A 27831-nucleotide genomic window follows, 5' to 3' on the forward strand; every position below is an offset into this window, starting at 1 on the left:
CGAATTGGAAGTGGGGTGAAGTCCAACGTCGGTCTTCGATTGACAAGGGCTCGTTTTTCCTCCTCTAGTTTCTCCCTCATTTTCCCCCAGAAAATCCAATTCCCATTTCGTCTCTGGCGCCGAGGAATCGATCCTCATGACTTCAGGTGAGTTTCACCGACCCAGCAATAATTGCCCCGAATAACGTTATGGAAATCAAGAGCTATTTGTGTATTTCCCCCTTTTAATATATTTTATTACCTTAATTCGATCGGTTCTTTGGATTTCAAGATCTGGGTACTGATTAATGAGGCTATAGTTGCTGTATTTTGTTCTGGGTTCTTCACAATTTCTGAAGTTGCATTCATAAGGATTTTATGAAAATTTGATGCAGATTTTGCCATGCAAGTCCCCGCAGAGCTTGAAGCGGCTACGCAGCTGAGGGCATCTCGGTTCTTTGTTACGCAAAGGCCATGGCTTGGTAAAAATTCCGTTGATTATGTTCTCATTTGAATTTGTTTAAGTATCATCTGTTGGTTATGTATTTGTTATGAGTTAATAACTCTTTCAGAGAGCATATTGCTACGATATTTATATTCTGACTCCCTACCAATTGCAATTGTCTGGTGGGGGACTTTATTGTGACAACTATTTGGCTGAAGGCAGATACGGCTTTCTATGCTGAGAGATAGATAGATAATTTTGTATTCCTTAAATTTTCAAGTTAATTCTTGTAATGGATTTTCTATACCTACCCCTGTGATCAGATTGCTTTTCAAGCCATTTTTTTTGGAGAGATTTTGTATATGTTACTTAATAATAGTGGAGATTTTATATTTGTCTTTTTCTGTGTGTGTGTGTTTGTGTTTGTCAGGATCCTACGGGAACACAGGCAAATTTGTATTCTACTTCCTAGGATTGTAACAGTAGGTGGTTAAGATTGTTATTTTGTAACAAGAGGCGAGTAATGCTGCTAGATGGCAGATAGGAGGTTGTAGGAAACTGTTAATAAGGTTGAAAGGTGTAACAACCAAGCTGTTAGAGATTGTAACCACCAGAGGGTGGCGGGAAGAGGGCTATAAAAGACTCCCAATTCAATAAGAGAGGCACGGAATTTCATAACCAAATTGACACTCTTTTCTCTCTTCAACTTCTCCCAGAATTCCCTGCTTTGTCTCTCTTCCTTCGTCCCTCCCTCTCTCTCTCTCCCTAACCCAAATTTCCCCCACCAGAGGAGAATTTCATCCTGACAGTGTTCTCTCCTCGTAGTTATTAGAGGATTCTTTTACATATATTTGATATCTGTATAATTCTATTAATTTTTTTATTTCATCTTCATTGTGTTCTTTAATTTGCACAAATACAAGCTATGCCCAACAAGTGATATCAAAGCCTTGACAGTTTGTTGGAATAAAAATGGAGGAATTGCATGGTGCCACATTAAATTTGACAGGTTCAAATTATGCAAACTTGTGACAGTAAATGGATGATGTGTTATGGAGCCAACTCTATGTGATCTCATTAAAGGCGGTGGAAAGAAGCCTGAGAGCAAGAGAAATAAGGAATGGTAGTGAATGAACCACAAAAATTACTTATACTGTCATATAGTAAATTGGTATAGCATCTCTGCCCGGTTGCCCCAGAAAATAATGCTCATGCCTTTTGGAAAATATGTATATGTGATAAAAATAAAATTTCTTTGATAAAAAAGTTCTGTGAAACTCCTCTTGTGGGCTGAGTAATTTTCTCAATACTTCCAGTGTAGAAGGTATACCTTCCTTATCACAGCTAGGATCAAGCCCAAATAGAGGAGGATAGTTGCTTTAAGTAGACAATAGCCAACATAATAATTAGCAGATATTTTAAGATAAATTTTAACCAAAATTTGGATAGTTAGAATTTCTGTAGCTGACCACACCTAGTGGGATTAGGGCTTAGCTGACTGACTGATGAAGAGGCTTGTGAATTTGAAGTACAAAGATGGCGATTCAATTATTAACCATATGAGTGACTTTTAGAGTCTGATAAAACAATTGAGAATTTTCAGCATGATAAGTTATGATTAGACACAAGCTATTTTGTTGCTTGGCTATTTGCTTGACGACTAGATAATATTAATTATTTCATTAACTAACTATGCTTCCAACGGAAAGGTGACCATGAAAATGGTTAAATATGCGCTCTTCAAGGAAGCAAGTAGAAAAGGTAAGGTCTCAGATCAATTTCAAGCTCTTTATAATAAAAAATAAAATTCAAAGGAAGTAGAGATGAAACAATAATGTTAAGATAGCAACAGATCTAGAAAATGGATGCTGGTTTTGACTTCGGAATTTCTCAGCCGGATTGCATCACCCCCATAGACTTCCTTCTAGGTGGGCTGAAGATGGATGATTTCCGTTCATGAGCTGTTTTTGCCACCATGTGGTTGGTGAATCTGGGCATTTCAGAACTCTCGGATTCATGAAAGCTCCCCTCTGCCATTAACAGGGGTGGTGGAGTTTGCGCTTCAAGATGTTGTGTGATTCCATGAAGCAAGTTCCTCCCCATCTATTGAAGAATTTGTCTGTCCCTCTAGGTGGCTGCCTCCTCCTGTTGGCATGGTCAGGATAAACTTTGACGAAGCTCTGGATGTTGCCTGTGCATGGCCAGTGTGGGAGCAGTTCTTCGTGATTCTGTAGGAAAGCTACTGGCTGCCACAGCATCCCATGTTCCGTTTACGGGCAATGTTGATGTCACAGAAACAATGGGGGCATTGATTGGGGTAAAATTGGTGATGCAAATGGGCATAACTAATTTCCAGCTAGAAGGGAACTCAGCTGTGATTGTCAAGGCACTTCAATCACAGTCCCAATATCGGGCTACGTATGGTCATTTTGTTGATTCAATTTTATCTGACCTCCGGCAGACACAATGTTCTGCTGTGAAACATGTGGGTAGAGATCAAGGGTCTGATTTGGAAGGCTCATGCATATGGTGGGATGATTTCCCTCCAGCTGTGTGGCCTGTTGTCTCTGTTGATTCCTCCTTTTGAGTGAAGTTAAGTTATTTGGATTAAAAAAACAGATATAGAAATAAATTGGATTTAGTTTGGGCCTAGAATAAAAGACCATCATTGTTGCCTACATGGGTTATATGAGAAGGAACTGTCAAATTCTGAAGGGAGAACCAAAATATCTTTGATGAGATGAGGTAGCAAGGAGGAGGAGAAGGAGAAGCCAGAAGAGAAAAGAGAAGAGACATAGCAATAAAGAGAAAGGAGGAAGAAAAGTAAATTAGTAGAGAAAGACAGGAAGGAAGGAGTAGAGTAGAAAGAAGCATAGAAAAGAAGGGAAATCGAGCTAATGAAGAAAGATATAGGGAAGAGAGGACAAGAGCAAGGGAAGGAGAGGGCGAAAAGCTCTTCCAAAAATTTTACTTCTATTCATACTCAAACCATTTTGTTGAATTGCTCCCATCAATTATATGATAGGCTAAAACATTTAAAACAGCTAGAACTTTTTAAAAAATAACCCTATTTAATATATTAACTCAATACTACTTAAAGTTTATAATAAATTTTGTTAAAATCGAAATACAAAAGAAAAAACTAATCGCATGAGCAAGATGAAAGTAAAAATCCTAATCTCATTAAACTAATATTTATCTTGACTGCATCAATCTCCTGTGTTAAAGAAAACTCAACCTTGAGTTTTGGGGATTTGCAATGCCCAATCACCCAACCATGAGGTGAGTGATTAGATGAGCTTCTTCCATGGTGGAAGCTGCTTGCAAAGGTTCCTTTGTTGCCCAAAGACAAGCTAGTAATACGCTATGCAAGATTCATGAGAATATATTATATAATTTGAATGAAGTGGAAGATGAATCTTCTTGTGATGTGCAGCACCAAAGGTTTGCTCACATGAGTGACAAGGGATTGCATATTTTGGCAAAGAGGTCCCTTATTCCCTTCGCCAAACTCTAGAAAAAGAAATTGTAGATTGTTGAGTATGATTCACTCAAAAATATGTGATTCCCTTGATGAATGTTTTGGTGACAATCAATATTTTTATAACATTTAAGTGTTTCTATTGAAGGAAAAACTAAGGTATATAAACACTTCAGGTCTTCAAATATTCTGCACAATGATAGCAAAGCGGGTGGATTGTCTCTATACAGATAACGCTGAGGAATACACCTCTAGAAAACTTAAAGCATGTTGTGATTCTCATGGTATTTCAATGAAAAATAATGGTCCACTGCCTTTTATATAATCAACAGATCTCCACTTATGCCCTTGGGCATTAACATTCTAGGGAAGGTATAGTCTGGTGAATATTAAATACCCCTGATCATGAGTATTTGGCTGCAAGGCATTTGCATATGTACCCAAGGAAAAAGTTCCAAGTGTAATGAGAAAGCTATTCCATCTATCTTTGTATGGGCTACAAAAATGAAGAGTTTAGCTACAGGCTGTATGACCCAGAGAAACAAAAAATAATTAAAGATAGAGATGTTATCTTTCATTAAAACCAAAACAAAAAATATTAGATCTTATACCAAAGTTTCCCCCCTCACCATTGCCCAGAGATGGAGAAGAAACAGAAGATGACGCACTGGAACCAAATGCCCCAGATGTTGATGAGGAATCTGATGAAGAAAGTATTGAGCAGGGGGAGCAACCTCCTCCTCTAGAAATATGGAACCATCATTAAGGAGATCAACTAGAGAAAACATGCCATCTACAAGGTATGCTTTTGAATATATTTTACTTACTGGTGAGGAGGAACCTAAGAATTTTCAGGAAGCATAAACTCAGAAAGACGAAGGTAACTAGATTAAAGCAATGTAAGATTAAATGAGCTTCTTGTAGAAAAACAAAATTTATGAGTTGGTGGAGCTTTCGATGCAGGAAAACACTAAAGACCTGGTGAGCCTTCAAGTTGAAGAATGATAGCAATGAAGATATAGTGAAGCACATGGCTCGAGTGGTCATCAAAGGTTTTGGTTAAAGAAAGGAAATAAGGAATTGACTTTGATAAAATCACTAGTGTTGTGAAGATAACATCTATATAGGTGGCTTTAGTAATAGCACCTAGTATGTCCTCAAACTTGAGTAGGTAGATGTAAAGATTGCTTTTCTTCATGGTGACTTGGAGGGAAAAAAAATATATTAAGCAACTAGGAGAACACTTGGTTTACATGTCAAAGAGTCTTTATAACCTTAAGCAAGCCCCAAAATCATGTTACAGGAAATTTGATTCTGTTGATTGATTCACGAGATTATGAAGAGGATTGGATTATGATGTCTTGGTCTATTCTTCCAAATTTAGCACAGATCTTATCTGTAGGGTTTAGAAAGAATTTATTCAGATTTAGATACTTCCTATTCTTGCTTTCCTTGTATCTTTGACTTTTGTATAATGTACAGTCTATCTTTCCTTATTGTTTATCTTTCCTATGTTGTACTCTACTTCCCTATTAATAGGGGTTGTAACATTTTGTTCTATCAATTGTGAGAAGTATGGCTTTTCTGTTCTTTCTACATCTTTTGGTCTGTTTTCTACATGGTATTAGAGCCATAACTTAGTCTCTCGATTCATTGTGGGCCTTCATTGCCCCAATTATTCTTTGTTTCTTCCCTTCACTGTTTTTGTTGCAATCTCGCATAATGTCCTAAATTTCTAAATCAGCTTCTCCCATCTCAACAAGAGAAGCTATGCTAATCGAACAACCAATTGGTGGTGCCCCTGCTGGTGAGCTGTCGAGAATGCACCATTCATACTGCCTAGATGGTGGGAATTACCTTCAGTGGTCTCTGTCAACAGATATGTTCCAGATCTGGTGCCAATGATTGATTCCTAAATCAATCAATGATTTCTTGATTTATTTCCTATTCTTGTTGTATATCTTTTATTGTCATTCTTTCCTTAGTTGTTGTATCTTACAGATTTGTATTCTTTTCTATTTGTATTCTTTCCTTAGCATAGGAGATTGTACCATTTGCCATAGTTACCTTTATAACTCTATCACACTGTTTGCAATCAGACAATCCATGCAAGGATCCAGTCATATGGTCTGAAGCTCTGGTATCCACAATCTAATAATTCATATTCAGCAATTTAGAGAGGTAGCACTTATGAAAATTCCCTTGTTTCACAAGGGAGGCTGTTGGGATTAGATACTTCCACATAATCTGATGGTTTTGTAACCCTTGTTTGGTTCAAAACCTGTTGCAAAACTTCCAATTGATCTGGAGTTAAAAGTAAAATTTGCAACTTTACCTTCTTCAACATCTACTACTATATAGGTTGTTTGTTGCTTCTTCTGACCTTTACCTTTCCAGTTTGTTGGCTTCCCATGTATTTTCTAGCAGGTTTCTCTGGTATGGTCGGGCTTGTGGAAATGATCACACCATTGCTTTTCTTTCTGAGAGTCTCCACGAGTTGGTGTTGTTCTTGGTTTAGAAACAGCAAGGGTTGAACCACCCTGGTTATTAACCTCAAGTAATGAATGAAGCATTACCTTCTTTTGGCTTTCTTCCCTCCTTACTTTGGTAAAAGCCTCTTTGATAGATGGGAAATGTTTGGCTCCTAACAACCTTCTTTTGACTTCATCTAAGTCAGAATTCAACCCATATAGGAAGTCAAATGCCCTTTCTTTCTCTACCATTTTAGAATACTTCAACCCATCATGTGTTCACTCCCAACTGATGTCATAAAACAAATCCATCTCCTGCCATAATTCAAATAGCATGTTATAGTAATCAATTACCGAATGATTACCTTGGCTAGTAGTTCTTATAATTGATCGAACTTCAAAGCACTATGTTATATTTTTCATATCTGAGTAAAGGTTTTGAACTGCCTCTTATACTTCTTTTGTTGTTTTGTAGAACAGATAGGTCCTCCCTATCTTTGGCTCCATGGAATTGATGAGCCAAGCCATTACTATGGAGTTTTCAGCATCCCATGCTTCATAGTTTGCAACTTTAGGATCTGGTTTTGGAATCCCCCCAGTTAGATACCCCACTTTTCCTTTGCCTTTCATAACCAACAATACTGATTGGGACCATTCTCGAAAATTGGTCCTATTGAGCTTATGTGGAGTGATTTGAAGGGTGTGGTGATCTAGAGAAATAGTGGCAGCAGTTGGAAGTAAAGATCGAGAGGTTGTAGGGCAAGTAGTTGAGGTAGTTGAGGTTTCACTAGTTGGCAAAGAACTAGCCATCTTGAAGTAGTTTGTGGAGAAAAAGAGGTATGCAGTTTATCAGAAACCTGGCTCTGATACCATGAACAAACTTAGAGAATTTAGGAATAACAAACTCAATAGGAGTGAATAATACAAACTGTTTCACACACGATACTTTGGCTACATCATAACTTTAAATACAGAAAATTATCTATCATCTATCTCTAAAATTTAGGAGTTTAAAATACAAAAACAACAGATAAGGAGAGAAATTTTCTCCTAATTTTTAGGAACAGTTGTAGCCTTTATCCTCTTTTATTCAACCTGATCTTCTTCCTCTTATTTCGGATTTATCCCCTTTCCATCGAGACTTCTTCCTCAACAATAACTAAAGAGGCTCCTTAGAGTGACCGGGAAAATACCTATGTAAAAGGTGGAAGAGAGGTAATGCTTAGAATTTGCATTTAACTGGCTTAAGTTCTGGCCCAATCCTATGGAGCAGAGAATGGTGAGCATCTTATCTCGTTACACTCATGTGGTCATGTCTAAAATCATTTTGTTGAAGACAAAATAGAGGACCAATAACATTGTATATTCGAGTGATGTCACTTGTATACAGCTTACAAGCATGAGTCCACAGGACGTTACATTCACGAGGTCGAAAATAGGCATCAAAGTGGGCTCAACAGTTTGCCACATCAGACTAATTGCACATCCACCTTTCACCAAAGAGATAAATTATTCTCAAGAATGGATGGTATGTGTTAAATGATCTTCAAGTGCATGCCAAAGAAACCATATTTTCAACGATGCAAACCATACAGAATAATTGTTCCCCTGCAATTTTTTCATGGTAATAATTGGCATACCCGAGAATTGGGGAATGATAACAGTTGATGATGATGAGATTGTTGTGGATGAAGACTGAGTTGATGAAGACATGATGATGATTACAAACCCTAATACGATAATCAGCGAGAGAGCCAGAAATCAAGTCTGAAAATTGCCTAGAAAGCAAGGAATTGCAACTTGCAACCAGATCTGCACCAGATCTGTAGACCACTGGAAGTCGTGGTGAGCAGCACAGGAAGCAGTTGCGGCAAGCAGCATAGGAAGCAGTCACTGCAAGCAGCGCCGGTGAGGAGTTTGGTGCTAATGAAGTCAACGGTGTTGGTGAGCGGCAGTGAACAGCAAAGTAGATCTGCAGCCACGAAGCAGTAGGAGTTGCAGCAGTGCCGGTGGAGACGAGGAAGGCACACAAGCAGCGTCATTGAGGTGGATGGCAACAGGGGGTGAGCGGCAGTGAGCAACAAGGCAGGTCTGCATGCCCCAAGCACTAGGAGTCGCAGCAGCAGTCCCAGAGATTGGTGCAGATGAAGATGATGCAGTTCAGTGAGCAGCGCCAATGAGGTCGATGGCGGTGGTGACAACAATACTAGTTAGGGTTTGGCTTTGATACCATGTAGAGGAATAAAATTATATGTATTTCTCTAAAATGCATAGGCAAGGTATATATACAAGAGTATACTAAGTACCCTAATTATGATAATACCCTTTACTGTACTTATACACTTCAATAGCCATTTGCCAATCATCATTTCAAATTAAGAAATTGTCTCTCTTAACTGAGGAAGAAGACAAAATGACTAAAATTCTTTACTCATCTACGATAGGAAGTCTAATACGTGTCATGATGTGTTCTACGCCAAATATTTTTTTATGTTGTTGAAGTGGTAAGCATATTCTCATAGTTACCAGGAACATGATACGTTCTAGGTTGTGTTTCCAGGACAGTTACGTGGTACACTAGCATACTAATTGTATAGTACGAAGAGGGTAGGCTTAATTGGTTCATTATTTTGGGTCATGGTTCGTTATATAATTGTACTTGAATCGAAATTAGTTAGATTGATACTTTGTTATTATAAAAGTTGCTTTGTTTTGTTTTGAATTTTTTTGTAGAAGATAAAGAAGAATTCAAAAAAGGACTGCCATGAAGACTCCTAAATTATAGGAGATAAGATTTATAAAGATAAGATTATCTAGTTTTAATTATTCTCCTAAATTTTAGAGATAGATTATTTGTATTTTAGATAACATAAATATCTTGTAAAGTAGATTAGATTAGACTCCTACATCATGTATATGTCTTGTGTATATATTGATATCATATCTAAGGGAAATAATAACGATTTATTCTCTCTAGGATTAATTTTTTGCATGGTATCAAAGAAGAATTCTCTTCTCTTTTTTCCCTATTAGTCCTAGCCAATTTCCGCCGATTCACTAAGGCGTTTCTGTTCGATTTGTTCCCTTTCATAGCCGTCGGACTTGATCAACTTGTGTCATGGTCGGAGTGAGCAGCCAACCCTTTGAGATTGTCTCTTTCCAAACCACCAATTCTGTGAACATGGACAACAACAGTCCATTCACAATCACCGGTCATAAACTGAATGGCCATAATTTCATTCAGTGGTCACAATCCGTTATGATGTTCATATGTGGAAAAGGGAAGGATGATTACCTCACTGGAGCGGTTAGCAAACTAAAGGAGGATGCAGCACAGTATCGGATCTGGAAGGCCGAAAACAACATGGTGATGTCTTAGCTGATTAACTCGATGAACAATGAGATAGGTGAGAATTTCTTGTTATACAATATAGCCCAAGAAATTTGAGAGGCTATTAAGGAAGCCTACTCCCACGTTTAGAATACTTCTGAGTTGTTTGAGATAGAAAGTGTTCTCAATGACTTACAACAAGACGACAAGGTGAGTCCCAAGTCACTCAATATTTCAATTCTTTGAATAAGTTTTGGCTTCAATTGGATAAGTGTGATACTATCCAATGGAAGTGCACAGAAGATTCAGCCAAATACAAAGAAATAGTGGAGAAGCGACTGTATAAGTTCTTGATTAGTTTAAATAAAATCCTAGATGGTGTGAGAGGTAGGATTCTTGGCACAAAACCTCTACCAAGCCTCAGGGAGGCGTTTGCTAAGGTTCGTAGAGAAGAAAGTAGGCTGAAACTAATGTTAAAGCCCTCAAATTTAGGCCTGGAACATTCTGCCCTATTTACCCGAGCAGGCAACCTATCAAATCCCAAGCTGAAGAAGTCCTTGGTGTGATCATTGCCACAAACCTGGTCACACAAAGGATACATGCTGGGATATCCATGGCAAGCCCCTGGATTGGAAACCAGCGCATGAAAGGAAGAGTAAGGGTAATTTTACAGCAACCGAAGAGACAACTTCGGCCTCAAACTCAAGCTTATTTAGCAAAGAGCAGATGGAGTGGCTGCAGCATAATTTTGGGAAAACCCAGCTGCAGGGTTCTATGGTGGCAGTTCTATAGCCCATAAAGATAACCCTCTACATGCTTTTATTGCTAATATTAAGCTATCTATCCTAAGGATTGTTGACTCAGGAGCTTCCGATCGCATGACTAGTAATGGTGGACTGTAAACAACATTCAGCCATGTGACAAAGAGTGGAAGGTAAGGATTGCTTATGGATCATTAGCAAAAGTAGCAGGAATTGGATCAGTTGTTCGGTCCACTGGTTTGACACTAAAAGATGTCCTATTTGTGCCTAATCTAGACTGTAACCTTTTATCTGTTAGTAAGCTCACTATTGATATGGAGTGTGTTGCAAATTCTCAAAAGATGTATGTGAAGTTCAGGATCAGATTTCGGGGAAGATGATTGGCAGGGCTGAGGCATGTTAGAGAATCTACATTCTTCAAGGACTGACTCCAAAAAAACTGAAGTAAAATCCAGCTATTGCCATTCCACTTCACCTCTTTGTTTCTCTAGTTTTCATTCCAATAATAGTGCAATTATGTTGTGGCACTATAGATTAGGACATCCAAACTTTGTTTATCTTCAGAAATTGTTTCCTTCTTTGTTCAAGAATTCAGATTTACACATGTTTCAATGTGAAATTTGTCAATATTCCAAGCATGTTCGGACTCATTATCCTAGTCTCAAGTATACTCCATCCTATCCATTTTCTTTGATTCATAGTGATGTGTGGGGGCCTTCTAGAGTCAAAAATGTTACCGGGGCTTGTTGGTTTATTTCTTTCATTGATGACCATACCCGTCTTACTTGGGTCTTTCTCATGAAAGAGAAATTTGAAGCTGGCCACATTTTTCAAACCTTCCATACCATGGTGAAAAGACAATTCAATGCTAACATTCAAGTTCTTAGAACAGATAATGCTAAAGAATATTTCAATTCAATTCTAGGCACTTATCTGTCCTAACAAGGCATCATTCATCAAAGTTCTTGTGTTGATACACCCCAACAAAACGGTATTGCAAAACGCAAGAATAAACACATATTGAAAGTGGCCCGATCCTTATTATTTTCTGCTCATACTCCTAAACATTTTTGGGGTGAAGCTATTCTTACAGCTACCTATCTTATCAATAGAATACCCTCACGCATCCTCAAATTTCAAACTCCTAGTCAGCTTCTTCTTGCCTCTTTTCTTCACACCCGGGTGCTTTCTCACTTTCCTCTCAAGATTTTTGGCTACACCTCATTTGTTCACATTCACTCTCAATTTCGGAGTAAACTTGACCCAAAATCCATCAAGTGTATATTCCTTGGTTATTCTCCACACCAACGAGATTACAAATGTTATTCTCCTAGCCTTAAGCGGTTTTTCACATCCATGGATGTAACCTTTTTTGAAACACAACCTTATTATCCCAAAACCAATATTTAGGGGGAGAATACTCCAAATCCTCAAGAATATCAGTTTTGGGATTCTTTTTGAGATCCTCAGCCTAATCACCAGCAACTAGAACCTAGAATTTCTCTATCTAACCAACAACAATAGCCTGAAAATCAGCCACTGCCACCTGTAAACCCTATAAATCCGTCTCCCTCTCCTCATGAACTTCAAGTTTATTCTAGAAAAGGGTCTAAACAGAAAGAATGTTGGGAACCAACATGTTTTTCAGAAAGTCTCTTGGTAATTACTGAATTACCTCCTGGAAAACATCCTGTAGGCTGCAAGTGGGTATTTACAATTAAATATTGAGAAAATGGAGAAATTGACAAGTATAAAGCTCGTCTAGTGGCAAAAGGGTTCACTCAATCTTATGGTATAGATTACCAAGAGACTTTTGCTCCAGTAGCAAAATTGAATACAATCAGTGTCTTACTATCCCTAGCTATAAACTTGGATTGGCCACTCTACCAATTGGATGTGAAGAATGCTTTTTTAAATGGAGACCTTGAAGAAGAGGTATATATGGAAATCCCTCATGGATTTGAAACTAATCTCACAAGGAACGAGGTAAGCAAACTAAAGAAATCATTGTATGGGCTCAAACAGTCTCTTAGAGCCTGGTTCGAGAAATTTACAAAGGCAGTCAAGAAATATGGATATGTTCAATGTCAGGCAAACCACACCTTATTCATCAAAACCTCCTTGGGAGGTAAAATATCCATATTTATTGTATATGTTTATGATATAATTGTTACAGGAGACAATATTTCTGAAATTAGGAAGCTGAAAGAAGTGTTGACAAAAGAATTTGAAATCAAAGATCTTAGAAGCCTAAGGTATTTCTTAGGTATGGAAGTTGCAAGGTCCAAAGAATGAATATCAGTTTCTCAACGAAAGTATATCCTAGATCTCCTCACTGAAACAGGGATGCAAACCAACTGATACACCAATGAAAACCACTTTAAAGCTGGATGTGGGCAAAGAAAGTGCTCTAATGGACAAAGGAAGATATCAAAGATTAGTCGGAAAGCTTATATACTTGTCTCATACAAGACCAGATATAGGCTTTCCCGTGAGTGTGGTAAGTCAATTCGTGAATGATCCTAGAGAAGGACATTTGGAAGCTGTATATCGAATTTTGAGATATCTTAAGATGACACCAAACAAAGGGCTAATGTTCAGGAAAACTACTAACCGAGGGGTGAAGATTTACAATGATGCTGATTGGGCAGGATCAATTTGTGATAGAAAGTCAACCTCTGGATATTGCTCATTTGTTTGGGAAAATTTAGTTACTTGGCACAGCAAGAAGCAATCTGTGGTATCTAGGAGCAGCACAGAGTTCCCTTTGACTATAATTCAAAATGAAGTAGGATATACAAGAAAGTGAGGTAGGCAAGATTTCTTTACTCTAATCTGCTTTGAAAATTGTTCTAACTTTAAGTTTCTTCCCTAATTTTAAATTGTTTTAACTAAACTCTTGCACTGCTTGGGATCCCCATTCTTGGGGATCCAGATTGGGTTCCTAACTATTCCAGACGGTAAAAAACCACAATTCGGAACATGTGATCCGGATTGCAATTCTGGGGGGTAGGAGGGTGCCTAGTAACTATGCATATTCCTCTCTAATATAGAAACGGAACATTGAAAAGAAGTCAAGTAGATCCTCAGGTATTTTATATAAGTGAATTTGTGTGTGTTTTAGAGATTCTAAACTACAGTTACCAGGTTCCCTCTACCCCCAGGAACTGCGTTACAGTTCACACACACTGGAATGTGGTGCTTTAGTGTCTTGGAATGCCATGGAATGTGTTCCATTCGCCTAGAGAATCAAAGTTAGAGATGCTGCAATGATGGGTCTCATTATGTCATCTTCAAGCTGTAATTTTCAGAGTGATAGGTTATATATATATATATATATATATATATAGAGAGAGAGAGAGAGAGAGAGAGAGAGAGAGAGAGAGAGTGATAAGTGTAGGAGAAAAGAGAAAAGGGAGGTGGGTTAAAAGAGAAAAGAAAAATGGAGTGGTAAAGGAAGACCTACCCAAAATGTTTTCAAAAATATTTGCTAAATATACATAATATTATATGTTTAGGAGGCATCCTGCCTTAGTGAATTGAAGAAGCCTACCCTCCTGTACCACATTCCAGGAAAAGTGGCGCACCACATTCCATTATGGCATTCCATGCACCAATCATTCCAAAAACCAGGCAACTATGTTCTAGACCAGTCTTGGAAGGATAAACAAATGCTAATATAGGAGATCTGTACTGCAGAAAATCCACTTTTGGATTTCCATGCACCAAACCAGTCTTGAAAAGATATACGGATGCTAATATACAGATGCCATTTCACGTTTGTATAAATTACAGAAATGTTTTGGATGATGCATTTTCTCCAAGAAAACAAAAAATTATCCGGGTCATTGTGATGATCAAGTGTGTTAAAGATGTGAGCAACAATTATATCACGTGTGCACTAAATATACTAATATTACATTATTATTGGAATTTGGATATATGAAGTGATGAAAATATAATTACCAAAAAAAAGAAGTTATGAAAATGTAGCTGATCTAGAGTAGGAATATTCATGCTGACAATATCCAGTTGACACCTGGCTAAAGTTGTTCTAAAAGAAAAGTCTGAGTTCTATATTGTCTTGGCTGGAATGGATTTCAAGTAAAAAGCGTGTTTGACGTTTCCTTTTAAAATGGGCATGAAGGGGAGATTTGCCCTTCGCAATTGGTGTGGGGGCAGTTATTTTGAAAAAATTATTTTAGCCTGCAGGCAGTCATGGAAGGTTATGAGCAACTAAACAAACTTTTCATCAGAATGTAGCCAAAAATAGATTTGCAAATCTGGCCAAAACTCACAGTTTATAATCTGAAGAGAACTTCTTTTGTAAAAAAGAGTTTTGTTTTTTTGGTATACCTATTCCAATGTGTGAGAGCGAAATACTCTTGTATTCCTCTCAGTCTTTGACTGCATTCTTAGGAGTGTTCTTTTTTACACATCTTTGTGGAAAAATGTGTAAAAAATTACTTCTTGTCCTTTTTTGAGAAGATTTTGTACCCCAAAGTTATATGATAGGGAAGAGTTTATATTTGTCCCACGGTTTTTGTCTCTTGGTTAATGGAGGGATTTTGTCATAAATTCAGTATCAGTCTGATTACTTTTTTATTTCCATCATTATTCATTGCCATGTTCTTTAATTCTCACAAAATACATGTTGCGTGCAACATTATCATCTGTAATGTTTTTGGCCAGATCTTTATGGAGTTCATGTAAGACCAGTGGCTCCTTTTAGGAACACAATCAGCAAGCCATTTGTTGATACAGCACTTATACACAAATGCTTGCCAGATGAACTACTTTTTGAGGTATAGTTGCTCAGAGTCTTAACAATTTAAAATTGTTATCCTCTAAATATCAATGCTGTTTCTGTAACATTGTGTATCATATCATAAAGTATATCGATGCAATTACATATGTTTGTTCATGAATTTCAAGTTATACTATTGCATATGTATAATTGCAATATTGATTATTTGAATTTACAATTACTGTTGTGAAGAATTCATATTATAAACCACCAAGGGCTTGTTGGATTTTCCTGTCATTCAGTTTTCTGTTTTAAAAGAAAAACAGAAAACAATATTTGGTACACTATTTTTCATTTCCAAAAAGGTAAACACGGTTTTCTTTCTTTCTTTTTTCTTTTTTCTTTTTTTTTTTTTGAAAAATGGTGGTGTTTCCATGTTCATATTTTTGTTTTCATTCGATTAACTAGCCATACCTTCATAAACTCAACCTTTGCAGCCAATCTATCTGATTAACCCAACGTTCAACAACCAACTAGCTACTTTTTGTAAGGGATGGGTACATTTGTCAATATAAATAATTTTTTACTCATTTAATTATCTGATAAGTAACCAACTTTTTTTTAATCAAACATCATTTTCGGTTATTATTTTTAAAATTTTGAAGACGACAACACTATCAAAACAATATTTAGTTTCTATTTGTAAACAGAAAAAATGAACTCAAAACAAATAAAAACGAATGCATGAATACTAACAACAAAATCTAACAAGCTTTAAGTGGCTAAATAGAACTATTTGTAAAATATTTTTGCATACTCTTGATGTTGCACTTTTGAAAGTTGAGTTATAATGGCGGTTATGCATTTTGTTTTGACCGTGATAGTAAGATTAATGGGTCATGTGATGTATTTATATTTAAGATGGTGTAAATGGCAAACTAGATCAATAATAGAAGGGTTACTTTTTGTGCCTAATTTGAACACTGTTATGGTTAATGCATGACATTAATTTTTGTGGACAACTGAATTTCAAATGGACATTAGTCCTGCTTTATAGTTCGAATTGGCAGTCCTACTGTGTGAAATTCCAATATTTCCTTGTATTGGTTTTAACAATCACAATGATTGTTAAACTTGGGATGTAAATGCGTCCCTAATGGGTCCTAATTAACTCCTTTTAACATTAAAACAAGTATAAAAATGAGGTATAGGTACAAGGCTTATTTGAAAATTTACTAAAACACGTATGTAAATGGGGTTAATTGGGGCCCCATTTACATCCGTAGCTAAAACCAATGCAAGGGCATAGTAGACTTTTGCACAGGACTACCAATTCAGACGATAAAGTAGGACTAAATATCATTAGTCATTTCAAATACAACGACGATGATAATAACACCAAGCCTTAACCCCACTAGGTGGGATTAGCTACATAAATTTTAGTTCACCAATCATGTGTATAGAATTCATGTTAAAAGATTTGAATTTTTTTACTGTAGTAGTTGGCTACCTAATGCGACGCTGAAAGGTTTAAGCGTTGAGAGGATTATTCAATCTGTGAACGCATTGACAATGAAATCTCCAATATTATTAAAAAATTAAAATTATAAAGTGGTAAATTATGTAAATTATGCCAAATTATAAAGGGGTATACAGCTGAGAAAAATTATGCTATGGGAATTGAAACTAACAAATTGAGATACAAAGGGAAACAAGTATTGGACTAGAGTATAAAGGTAATCAGAAGAAAGAGGCTGAAAATATCTCATGCCTCCATTTTTGTCATGGGTAGTAGATATACCCTCGGTGACCCAGAAACCTCTATTGTGTTGCTTTTCAATAGCATGTCAGGTAAATTAAGAATCCCTGACCATTTTTTTCACTTATATTCATGTGCAGATCTTTGCAAGAATGACTCCATATAACTTGGGCAGAGCAGCTTGTGTTTGTAGAAAATGGAGATATACAATACGTAACCCTGTGTTCTGGCGAAGTGCGTGCTTGAAGGCATGGCAGGTAAACTAATGTTTTCCATGAACCCTATTTTCATTTGTTGCATGCAAATCTTGAAGGTTAATCCTCAAATTTCATTATGAAGATATCTGGAGCGGTGGAAAATTACAAGATATTGCAGTCAAAGTATGATGGTTCATGGAGGAAAATGTGGCTTTCAAGGCCAAGGATTCGTACTGATGGTAAGATGCAGTGCCATCATCTTTTTAGATAGTGGGCTTATTAGGATTTTTGTTTTCAGTTTGTTTGCTGTGGCTTCTTGTAGTGCATGTTCATTTCTGGTTCTTCTTCTGGTCTTTTTTCCCCTGAATATCCTTCTGTACGGAATAGAGCCAAACTTACTGTTTTGTGATTTACTTTTGTGATATTGTTTCCATTTCTTTTCCTATTTGGCAATTTTATCTGCAGTAAGATTGTTGTTTACATTACCAATCTTCTATTTCTACCCATTTTGACCGCTGTAAAATGAACATAGTATTGATTTTATTTCTGCTTTAGGGTTGAGACACATGTTGAATTTATATCAATAGAAGGGCCTATATTACTCACAGAAGATCAAGGGCCATTTGCTTGCACCAAGTGTTCTGTTGTTTAGTTCGGTAAAACGGCATAAGGAGTGAAAGCATGAAACATTTTTAATTTACTGCTGGCCAAGCTTTAGGATCATCAGTAACCATGCTGCTTGAAGATGTGCTGGTTGCCCACACACCAAAAAAATGGAAAAGTTGGATATTGCTGTCTAATGAGCATAAGACAATCATCAAATACTGACCAGTCGTCAAAATCTGCTTTAGAAAAAAGAAATTCCACAGGAATGAATTGTCCATTCTGCTCTCCGTGTTCATCCTCTTAACACCAATGCACTTGGTTTATGAAGCAGCCAATATTGTCACCACTTACCAGTATGAGAACATGATTTCTGTATGATTCATTTTTTTCACAAGGGAAGACAAATTCATAAATAACTAAGAAGATCACACACAATCAATTTGAAACAAAGCAAACAGACAATCATAGCACTGCAACATCACAGTTTCAAAATATGAAGACTGAAGAGATTCCCTAATATCCCAAGTACTACAGTTGGAGAATTTCGACTCCAGGGACAAAAATATCAGTTCACCACACAGAGCATGGTATCCTGCACACCCTGGCTACCTTCAAAGTATAAACCCTGCTCCGCAGTGTCTAACAATTGAATTCAAGCAATTAGCATTCCTCTGACTCCAACCCTTGGAAATTTGAATACCATTTACAACCAGCAAAGGAAGATTTAAATGACTGTTAAATAGAAATATAATCATACGTGTCAGTGACAAGGATTTTGCAATTGTCTCTAATTTAAGGTTCTTCCAGTGTGGCTACATGTTACCAAATATTTGTTTTCATGAATCAGGTCTTTATATCAGTAGGAACACATACATTCGGGCTGGAGTTGCAGAATGGAAAGTTACCAACCCAGTTCACGTGGTATGTCTCTTTTTTTGTTTCTGCTATGCTAGGGGATACAAATTTAGATATACTTTTTAGTTATTTGAAGAAGTAGGATAAATATTACACAGTATTTAAACAAGGTTGTTTGAATGGTATGACTCAGGTTTTGACAGTGAAGTGAAAATGCATCGTGGATTGTTGAAGTAAATAAATTAACAACTTAACTTTGTTGGTGAATGGTCTCATTGCATTTTCCAGTTGAACCAGTCATTTGGATTGATGGATGAGTTGTCAGTAACTGAGTGGAACTGTATTTTCTGTTTGAGGTAATGAAAATACAAGTGGGTAGTTGTAGTTGTCTGTCTTATTCAAAAGCTTATTCTGCCCAAACCTCTTTCTTATAACCGGAAGGATTTTGGAAAACTTCTTTGTTTAACTTGTGAAAAATCTTTAAATTTGCTTTCGCCACTGTTACCTTGGCAGTCAGTTTGAGTGAGTAAGAAAAATAAATTGCAAGTCATACATTAAATGTTCAGTACGAGAGCTGAGCTTTTCTGAAGAATAGGTTATTCTGTAAGGCAGTACAAAAGTATGACATCACTACCCAAACTAAATTGGATGGAAATGTAATGTTATATTGTGGATTTTGGTTGACTGGTTATCATATTTTCTGGTACTCATTTCTACCACAATTTAAAGTTTATTTCATATGTTGCAGGTCTGCTATTTCCGTTATTTGAGATTTTATCCTTCTGGAAGATTTCTTTATAAGGTTATATACCTGACTGGTGTAATGCTTAGTAACAGGAAAGAAACATTTTTATAGCCATACTAATTTCTGCAATGCACTTGTTTATCCTTGACAATCAGAATTCTTCACAAAAAGTAAAGGATGTGGCGAAATGCATGAATTTCCGTTCATCTAAGGTTGAATGTGTCTTCAGTGGCCACTACACATTGTCTGACAACCAGGTTAGCTCATATTACTTGATCCATTACTATATTTGTTTGATACCATGAGATAGAAATACCAAGTTGCTCAATTTATCCTACATAATGTGTGTTTGTGTATGGATATGTATAATGCTGGGTCCTTTTCTAGGTAGAAGCTGCTTTGTTGTACCCTGGCTTGCGTCCTACCGTGTGGAGAATCCGCTTAAGGTACTTCTGCAGAGTTGGCTGAATGGTTCTTTCTCTTTTCACACAGGCGTGTATGCACACACACATGCACACACGACAGAGGTTTCAATTACCATTCATTCAATTAAACATCTGATATTCATGTTGTAGAACAACTTTAAATATTCTTGCCTGCTGTAACCCCCTAAGATTCATGTTGCATTGTGATCGTGTTGTCAGTTCTCTATAATTGGGATTTGTGCATATGCATTAAATGCCATTGCTTTTGCATGAGACATGTAGAGATAGGGTTGTATGCTTGTTAGAAGCTGTATAAAGGCTGCATGGTGGTAGCATCAGAGAAATAGGTTCCAATCCAATGGCAAAAAGGCAGCACAAAGGTTGCATGAGAGGCAGCATACTTGGTAGCATATTGCAGGGAGACTACGTTTGGTGGCATGCTGCATGGTGGCCACTGTCAGGTCCTTGGATCTGACAAGGGGTTGATTTAGGTATATTTGAGAATTAGAGAGAATTTGGAGGGAGAATCAGATTGAAAGGGAGGGAAAGCAAGAAAAGAAGGAGTCAGAATGTGAGAGAGAGAGAGAGGGGTGGAGGGAAAGGATTCAATTCATATCACATAACGATCCCCATCCTCTAGCTGTGGCTTATTTATAGCCCAGCAATACAGCTATCTGGAATGTACAATCCGGTAAAGCCCAACCGCTTTAACAACAAAGTACGAGCAACAAGCATAAGAAAGAAATACAATTACTGCCTTGCCCCTAGGAATGTGACAGCTACTTGCTTGGAGCTTAGTAGCATGTTGAAGGGCTGTGGGTTATATAAGAGGCTGTATAAGTGACTACTTGCAGGAGAATGGCTGTAGAGAGACTGCATAATAAAGTAAGGGCTGTATATATGGGTTACATAAGAGGACTGCACAAAGACTGCAAGTTGGCTGCATGCTATTTAAACTTGGGATTTATACTGAAGGATTTGTATTTGAGCTTAGGAATCCTTCTCACCATGCAATTGTCCGTAGCAAAATTAGTTTAGAATTAAGTTCAAACAGGAAAGCAATCAATATTACTGGCACACTAGAATTCATGTTGCTGATCCCACATAGTGAGATAAAGGCTTAGATGTTTTTGTTGTAGGAAGCAGTCAACAACTGGAACAATTGTCAACAAGCTGCTTTGCTTTGGGAGTCTACAAGTCACTTGCTAATTCAGGTCATTAACTAGAATCATTAGTGCAAGAATGATTACTAAGGGCGCTAGTTGAGGTTAGGAGTGAAGAGGGTGAGTGGAGGGCAGCTGCACTGTCATTTCCAGTAGTCATTCAGCTTCTTTCTCCAGCAGCTGCTTTGCTTTGCAAGGGCATGAATGGGCTGCTTATGCAGCTAACTCTACCTTCTCTCCCACTGTTTGCCTCTCTATACGCATATAATGCTTCTCTTTCTGTTTCTAATGCTACTTTAGTGAGGGAGTGTTGGACTTGAGGAAAAGGCCACTTGAGAAAAGAATTTTCTCTAATGCACAGTTGCAGTAGAAACAGGAGACCTTTTTGCAATTGAACACTGCTACAAGTAGGAAAGTCTTTTGACAAGAAAATGATATGAGAGGACAGTAGGCAAGAAGAGGAAAATCAAAGTAGGCTTGGGAATGCAATGATCAGCGAGAATAAATGCTCGAACGAGACTCGGTAAAGGATACTCATCCTCACAGTCACTGGCAAGCTTGCTCTGGTTGGTTTTGAATTATATTAAAGCTTTGAAAATGTTGCATTGTTTCTTCATGTGCAAAGCATATTGGTATTATGTATTGTATGGGGTGTGGGATGAAGTCCTGAGGCTCTCTTTCCTTTACCATATTTCCCTTCCCAATTGGCCATCAAATGTTGTTTCCTGTAGTGATTTGGCTGCAGATACTTTGTTCCTGATGTTAGCTAATCCCTTAAGGAAGGATGATGCTATCTATCTTGATCTTGGAATGTAGAAATATGCATTTGATATTGCTAAGCACGAGTTGTGATCTGTCCTATGTTTTGGTGCTGCAACATTCTGTTCATTAGACTGCATCATCGTGCTGTTTGTCTAGCATATGCATAAGCGCCTTTCTTAGTGAGCTTTTAGCTTATGTGTATGTATGCTTGTATGTCCAGATGACATGAGCAATTCAAGGGCTATATGTCAGCCAAAGTGCTGCAATGAAGAAGAGACTCATTATCTAAACCCATGGGTTGTGATTTGGACTGTCACAAGGACAGATTTGTGTTTCATGTTAGATACAGTTATGAGATGTATGTAAATGTTATTTTGTAGTATTCTTATCATGTAAAAAGGTGGTACTTTATGAGAAGGATATTGGCTTTACGGAATGGATTGTTTGATGCTATATCAGTTCTTTCTCACTATTCTTCGTGGTTAGTTTAGTATGTGAGACATTCCACCAAAGTGACATATATATGGTGGCTGATTTCTAGTAGGACTTAGTCCAACACTTGCAGCCTAACAAAGATGAGTTGGGGAGAGGCTGCACCTAATCTTAAAGGACTGCAACAGCAAGTGGTTGCCGATGCCCTGCAGTGCATAGGAACCTAGGGCAGGACATGTTATGGGCCAAGACATGAGCCGATATGTAACTGTTAGAATATCTTTAGAATATTTTATAGATCTTTTATGTATTATGTGTAATATTTCCATAGTTGTTTATTACATTTGCGGGTTAGTCTTTACGTTTTTTAGGTTAGTCAAGGACCTTATATATATATATATATATATATATATAGCCATTGTATACCTTCTAGTATAACAAGAATACAGTATTCTCTTTACTTTAACAAGGTATCACAGCCTTGTTGATCTGCATCTCTTGTTTTCTCAAACATGAGAATGATTCATGTGCAAAACTAACCTATGTTATGAACCAATTTTTCATTGATATTTTTCTTTCTTGTTCCTTATTATTGGCTTTTTATTTTTTTTTCAACTGTGTATCATCAACATCTTGTACTTTGCTGTTGTATATCATGACCCCAAGGATATAATAGTAATTGTATATTACATGAATTTCTTTCTGATTGTGCTTTGCTGTTGAAACTGTTTGTACCATTCAGTTGTTATTGTAACTAAAAGATAGAAAGCCTATAAATAGGCCATTAATTGGAGAATGGGGAATAATGATGACTAATAACAGAATTCAATTCTCTCTCTGTCTTCAATTCTCCAGTTCTCTCAATCATTTCTCTCCCTCGGCTTTGTCTCTCTGTTCTTTCTGTTTCTCTCTCTTTCTCTATCATTCTCCCTCTCAATTTCTTCCAATTTTCACCCAAAACCCTAGGTCAAACTTAGATTCCTGACATTTGGTATCAAAGCCAGCTGATTCTCAGTTGCTGAATTTAGATCCAGGCGATTCCTAGAAGCTGTTTCAGAGGTAGATCCAGGCGATTCCTAGAGGCTGTTTCAGAGGCAGATTCAGGTGATTCCTAGAGGCTGTTCCAGAGGCGGATCCAGGCAACTCTTGGAGGCAGTTTCAGAGGCAAGCAGTGGAGATGGCTGAAGGAAATCGGATGAAACAACTGCAAGCAAGGCTGGACAATCTGGGCCTAGACTTATGGCAGACTCAGGTGGAGGCGAGTTGCTACCGAGCGGAAAGTGCTGCAACAAGAGAGTGTACAGACACTAGAGAAAGGAATCAAGGAAGATTTTCCTAATATGCTTCAGGTCAGCCTACCAGTGGATTTTCCTCCAAGATTCACTGCAGAACTGATTTTAGCAGGAGCTGGAATCCTACCTAATACCTCTGATTTGCAAGAAGCTGAAGAATTACCTGACTTGGATCAGACAAATCAGGATGTCAAGAAAGGAATGGCAGTTGCCGGAAAAGTCACTGCAACAACATTGGAGGAGAAATCTGTTGAAGATGAATGGTTCAAGGTGATAGAGCAACCTGTAGAGCATGAAGATTTGTTCAAAAGCTACTTGGTGGATCTTCAGAAAAAGAAGAACGAAACAGCTCAGGAGGAGCAGAGGAGGATATGGATGGAACAATTGATGCGGACTGAACATCAGAACCGTGATTTAATTAGGAATCTGATGGAAGAGCATGTGGCTGACATAATACTTACTGCTAAAACTCACTGGCGTGATTATTGCATGAAGGTCAAGGAAATCATTGGAACTTCTGTTTCAGAATAGAGATCAATTGGAGAAGAGAGATTGGCCAAGGAGATTTTTGTGGATCAAGTCTTAGAATTGCAGGAAAAGCCAAAGAAAAGGAATGTAAGAGAGAAGAAGAAAAGGCTAAGAAGGAGAAAGATAGAGAGGAAAAAGAAAAGAGGAAGGAAAAAGAGATGGCGAAGGAATAGTCTAAGGAGGAGGAATCAAATAGTGAAAGAAAGGATTGGATAAAGAAATATTGGTCTAGTTACTTAGATATCCTGGGGACAGGAAATCTCTCAAGAAGGGGGAAATTGTCATGACCCCAATGATATAGTAGTAATTGTATATTACATGAATTTCTTTTTGGTTGTACTTTGCTGTTGAACCTGTTTGTACCTTTCAGTTGTTATTGTCATAGAAAGATAAAAAAACCTATAAATAGGCATTAATTGGAGAATGGGGAATGATGATGAGAGTAATAACAGAATCCAATTCTCTCTCTGCCATCGATTCTCCAGTTCTCACTCTTGATCATTTGCTCTTTTTCTTGGATTTCTCTCTGTTCTTTCTGTTTCTCTCACTTTATCATTCTCCCTCTCAATTTCTTCCAATTTTCTCTAAAAACCCTAGGTCAAACCTAGATCCCTGACACTACCTTCGGCCAATCTCGTGGCCATCCCCCCCAAATCAGTCTTTTCTCTACAGTTGCTGCTTCACCACATCATAGCCACACAATTGCAGAGGTCTGCCACCAGAGCCACTGAATCTGCATGGCATAGTCTTTTCTGGCCAAACTGAACCAGATCTTCTCTGGTCTGTCACAGCACCACCGCTCTTCCACCACTCTCTGTTGATCCATTGCCACCTGTAGAAAGCTCTTGGTTCTGCTGCTGCTTGGCCTAGTTGTCTGACTGTCTTAGCCTAACCATCTGTCTGTCAGACATCTCCATGCAGCTTCTCTGCTACTTCTTGCTGCGATTTCTGGTGGTAGCCTTGACAATCATTGTTATTGCTCTTTTCCAGCTGACACCACTGTTGCAGCAATATTTGCTGCCACCGCTACTACATTGCATCATCCTTCACCGTTCAAGCTCAGCCACATGACTAGGCACTGAAGGTGGTCTCTCAGCATCATAATCTTCTCTGTCTTCTTCCCCACCAGAGCTTGGGCTCTGCTGTGTTAACTCACAGCCCATCGCTACCACTGGGCTCAGATCCAGTCACTGATTGATTGGTGGAACAGTCCCACTGCATGCAACTCACTGCCTGGGCACTGTTTCTACACCAATGCTGGACGACTCCTCCATTCTCCTCATCTCCGTTGTTGGAAGCCTCTGCCCACCAGTGAGGAGCTCCTGCTCTGGTTATCTCTGTTAGCATAACAGTGATAGGTGTTGGGCTTTAATCTTTCATTGATGTGATGGTGTGATCTGGTCTTGCCAGTTGCCGCCCTCAATGGTTTGCTGGCTTGGTTCTCCGGTCATCTTTCTCCTCAGTGGAGGATGTGGGTCCCTTGTCCAACTTTTAACAGCTACTCAATCCCGGCATCAACGATTTGGTTGATCTCCTCCTGTGGCAGCAGCATGTGGTATTCTGTGTTTTTCGTGTGTAACACTAAACAGATTTTTTATTGCTCCCCCATTCAGTCATTGTTCCCTCCAGATCTGCTTGTGGGAGAGCTCCTTGATCTGATTTAGCCACTAAGTTAAGATAGTTGCTGGTTTTTGGGTAATCAGTTGCTGTTTTTGTGCAATTTGTGGTGCAGCCTTCAATTGACTGCATTGATTCTCTTCAATTTATTATTCAATTGATTAGTGCAATTGATAACCTTCAAGATCTTCATTGACCGAAGAGCCAGATCTGGTCACTGTTGCCTTGCCGTTGCCTTTCTTCATCACCTTCCAGTCAAGGTCTTTATTTGGGGAAGCACCGTGACTGTCCTCCTCCACTGTGTTCTTTAGTCAAGTCTTTTTTGGGGAGACCCTATTGCTGCTCATTGTAGTTCTCACCTGGGTGCTTCTCACCGGCCATGCCTTTCTCCAGCTGCACTTCTCCCACCATCTTAGCTCGTTCTCCCTGTCATGCAGCACAGGTCACACCTCCCTAGATCATGCTTGTGCAATGCACACGATTCAAAGATCACACTCACAAGCAACTAAGATTCTGGGAATAATTACTAAATGGATGAAATGGAGTGTGTCGGGAATTTAAAAGTTTAACCAAACTCAAGTAATGGCAGGGAGTTTAGTGCAACGAGATTTGTATAGTTAAGGGAGATCATTACTATTTTCAGAACTTCAAGGGTTTTATCTGCTTTTAAGTCAAACCTCAGTGGTACCAAACACAATTGCCCTTAGATTTAATGTTCATTTGAAAAATTAGCTGGACCCCACCACCTAGTGAGAATAAGATTTGGTTTTATTGTTGTTTATCTGGAAAAGTTGAAAGCGTTTCAGTTGTATTCTATTAGTAGACTTTCGGCTGAGTAGTTCGTGGGGATTTGCACTGTTCATATAAGCACTGTTTGTATCTGTATGGACATATTGATTGGTCTTTACGGATTGATGATGGCAGGCACATCCTATAACTTTTTCCTTTGTCATGTGTACTTCCTATACGTTATAAATTTGTAATTGTAAAGCATTCACTTCTCAGCTAAACATTAGATTACAGGCCAACTTATTAGTCTATCAACTGCAATAATAAGACCTTGCACTGCTGAGCTTCCTGTGATGGGAGCTGCACGTTACATCACACACATACAGGTTAGCAGGATCGGGATGACATAGTAACCAGTGCTGGTGGTATGGTTTTGCTACTTCTGCCACAATGTAAATTAATAATAAGTATCTCATGCTATGGCTATCATGTGGATTGTTATGCGAATATCAATAACCCAAACCTACCTCCTTTGCTCAGATTGAGGGGGACAACAGCTGGAGCTAACAATCGAATGGATCTGCTCTCACTTGTTACAACTGGTGTGAACAGTAGTGCGATTAACAACCCTGATGAAGACATCCTTGGAGTTGTTGGAGGATGGCAGGAGGATGAAACACACAATGCGGACGTGCCTGCTGTTTCTCACAGAAGGGGTCTCACACCATTTGTCTTTGTTCCATTTGAAGAGGTACCTTTCGCGTTTGATCTTTTGATTCTGCAGCACATTTGCATGACGTGTGAAAACATACTTGGTGTTTCTGGAAATGAGAGTTCTGCAACTCTCTCTCTCTCTCTCTCTCTCTCTCTCTCTTTATATATATATATATATATTCATGCCTGTTGATTCAATTTTTTGCTTACGTAATGAAACTATGTTTTACAATTATTATTATTATATCCGTATCCTCTCCAATCAAAATTGTAGAATGACTTGTTGCACGTCTCATTCTGCAATAGAAAGATTTTAGAGTCCATCGAGTTCTCAAATACGCTAACAGTTTAGAACTGGGATGTTCTTTGCTTACACCAACAAACAACAATTGTGCCATAAGTCAATCATATACTTGATTTTTTATGTTACTTATTGTATTGTTGTTGTAGGTGGAAACATCAGTTCTGAATCTTCCTGTGGAAATAATGGATTACTTTGTTCCTGGCTGATTAATACATGGAATGAATCAAATACAAGGATTCTCTCTCATTCTGTAAATACAACTAAAGATGTTTTTATGTTTTCTGCTCTACAGTTGGAAGCTCTTAATGTGTGGCCTTCTTCACCTTGTAAAATAGATCCCAGTGTTGGATTATAATGCACATTGTCAACTTGTATTTTGCATGAATTGAGTTGGTTTTGCAATGTAATCATTGTGTATCTATTCTGTATACAGTACCCATATTTTAATAGACTTAAAAAAATTATTATCAATGTTCAAATTCCATAGCA

General features: G+C 37.9%; 1 protein-coding gene across 2 annotated transcripts; it reads left to right on the forward strand.

Moving 5' to 3' along the window:
* Positions 1-27821, forward strand: LOC127807186 (F-box protein 7). Of its 2 annotated transcripts, none has more exons than XM_052344853.1 (11): positions 1-146; positions 374-460; positions 15160-15272; positions 17114-17230; positions 17313-17409; positions 18624-18697; positions 19380-19433; positions 19532-19633; positions 19764-19822; positions 26865-27075; positions 27489-27821. In XM_052344853.1, exons 1-11 carry the CDS (start codon positions 137-139, stop codon positions 27546-27548), a joined length of 984 nt encoding a protein of 327 aa, XP_052200813.1. In that variant the 5' UTR covers positions 1-136; the 3' UTR covers positions 27549-27821. The 2 variants fall into 2 exon arrangements, with proteins under 2 accessions (XP_052200813.1, XP_052200814.1); XM_052344854.1 differs by lacking the exon at positions 1-146 and adding an exon at positions 170-276.
* Positions 27822-27831: the final 10 nt, after the last annotated feature.

Source organism: Diospyros lotus, chromosome 8 (assembly GCF_014633365.1).
Source record: "Diospyros lotus cultivar Yz01 chromosome 8, ASM1463336v1, whole genome shotgun sequence".
Taxonomy (NCBI): domain Eukaryota; kingdom Viridiplantae; phylum Streptophyta; class Magnoliopsida; order Ericales; family Ebenaceae; genus Diospyros; species Diospyros lotus.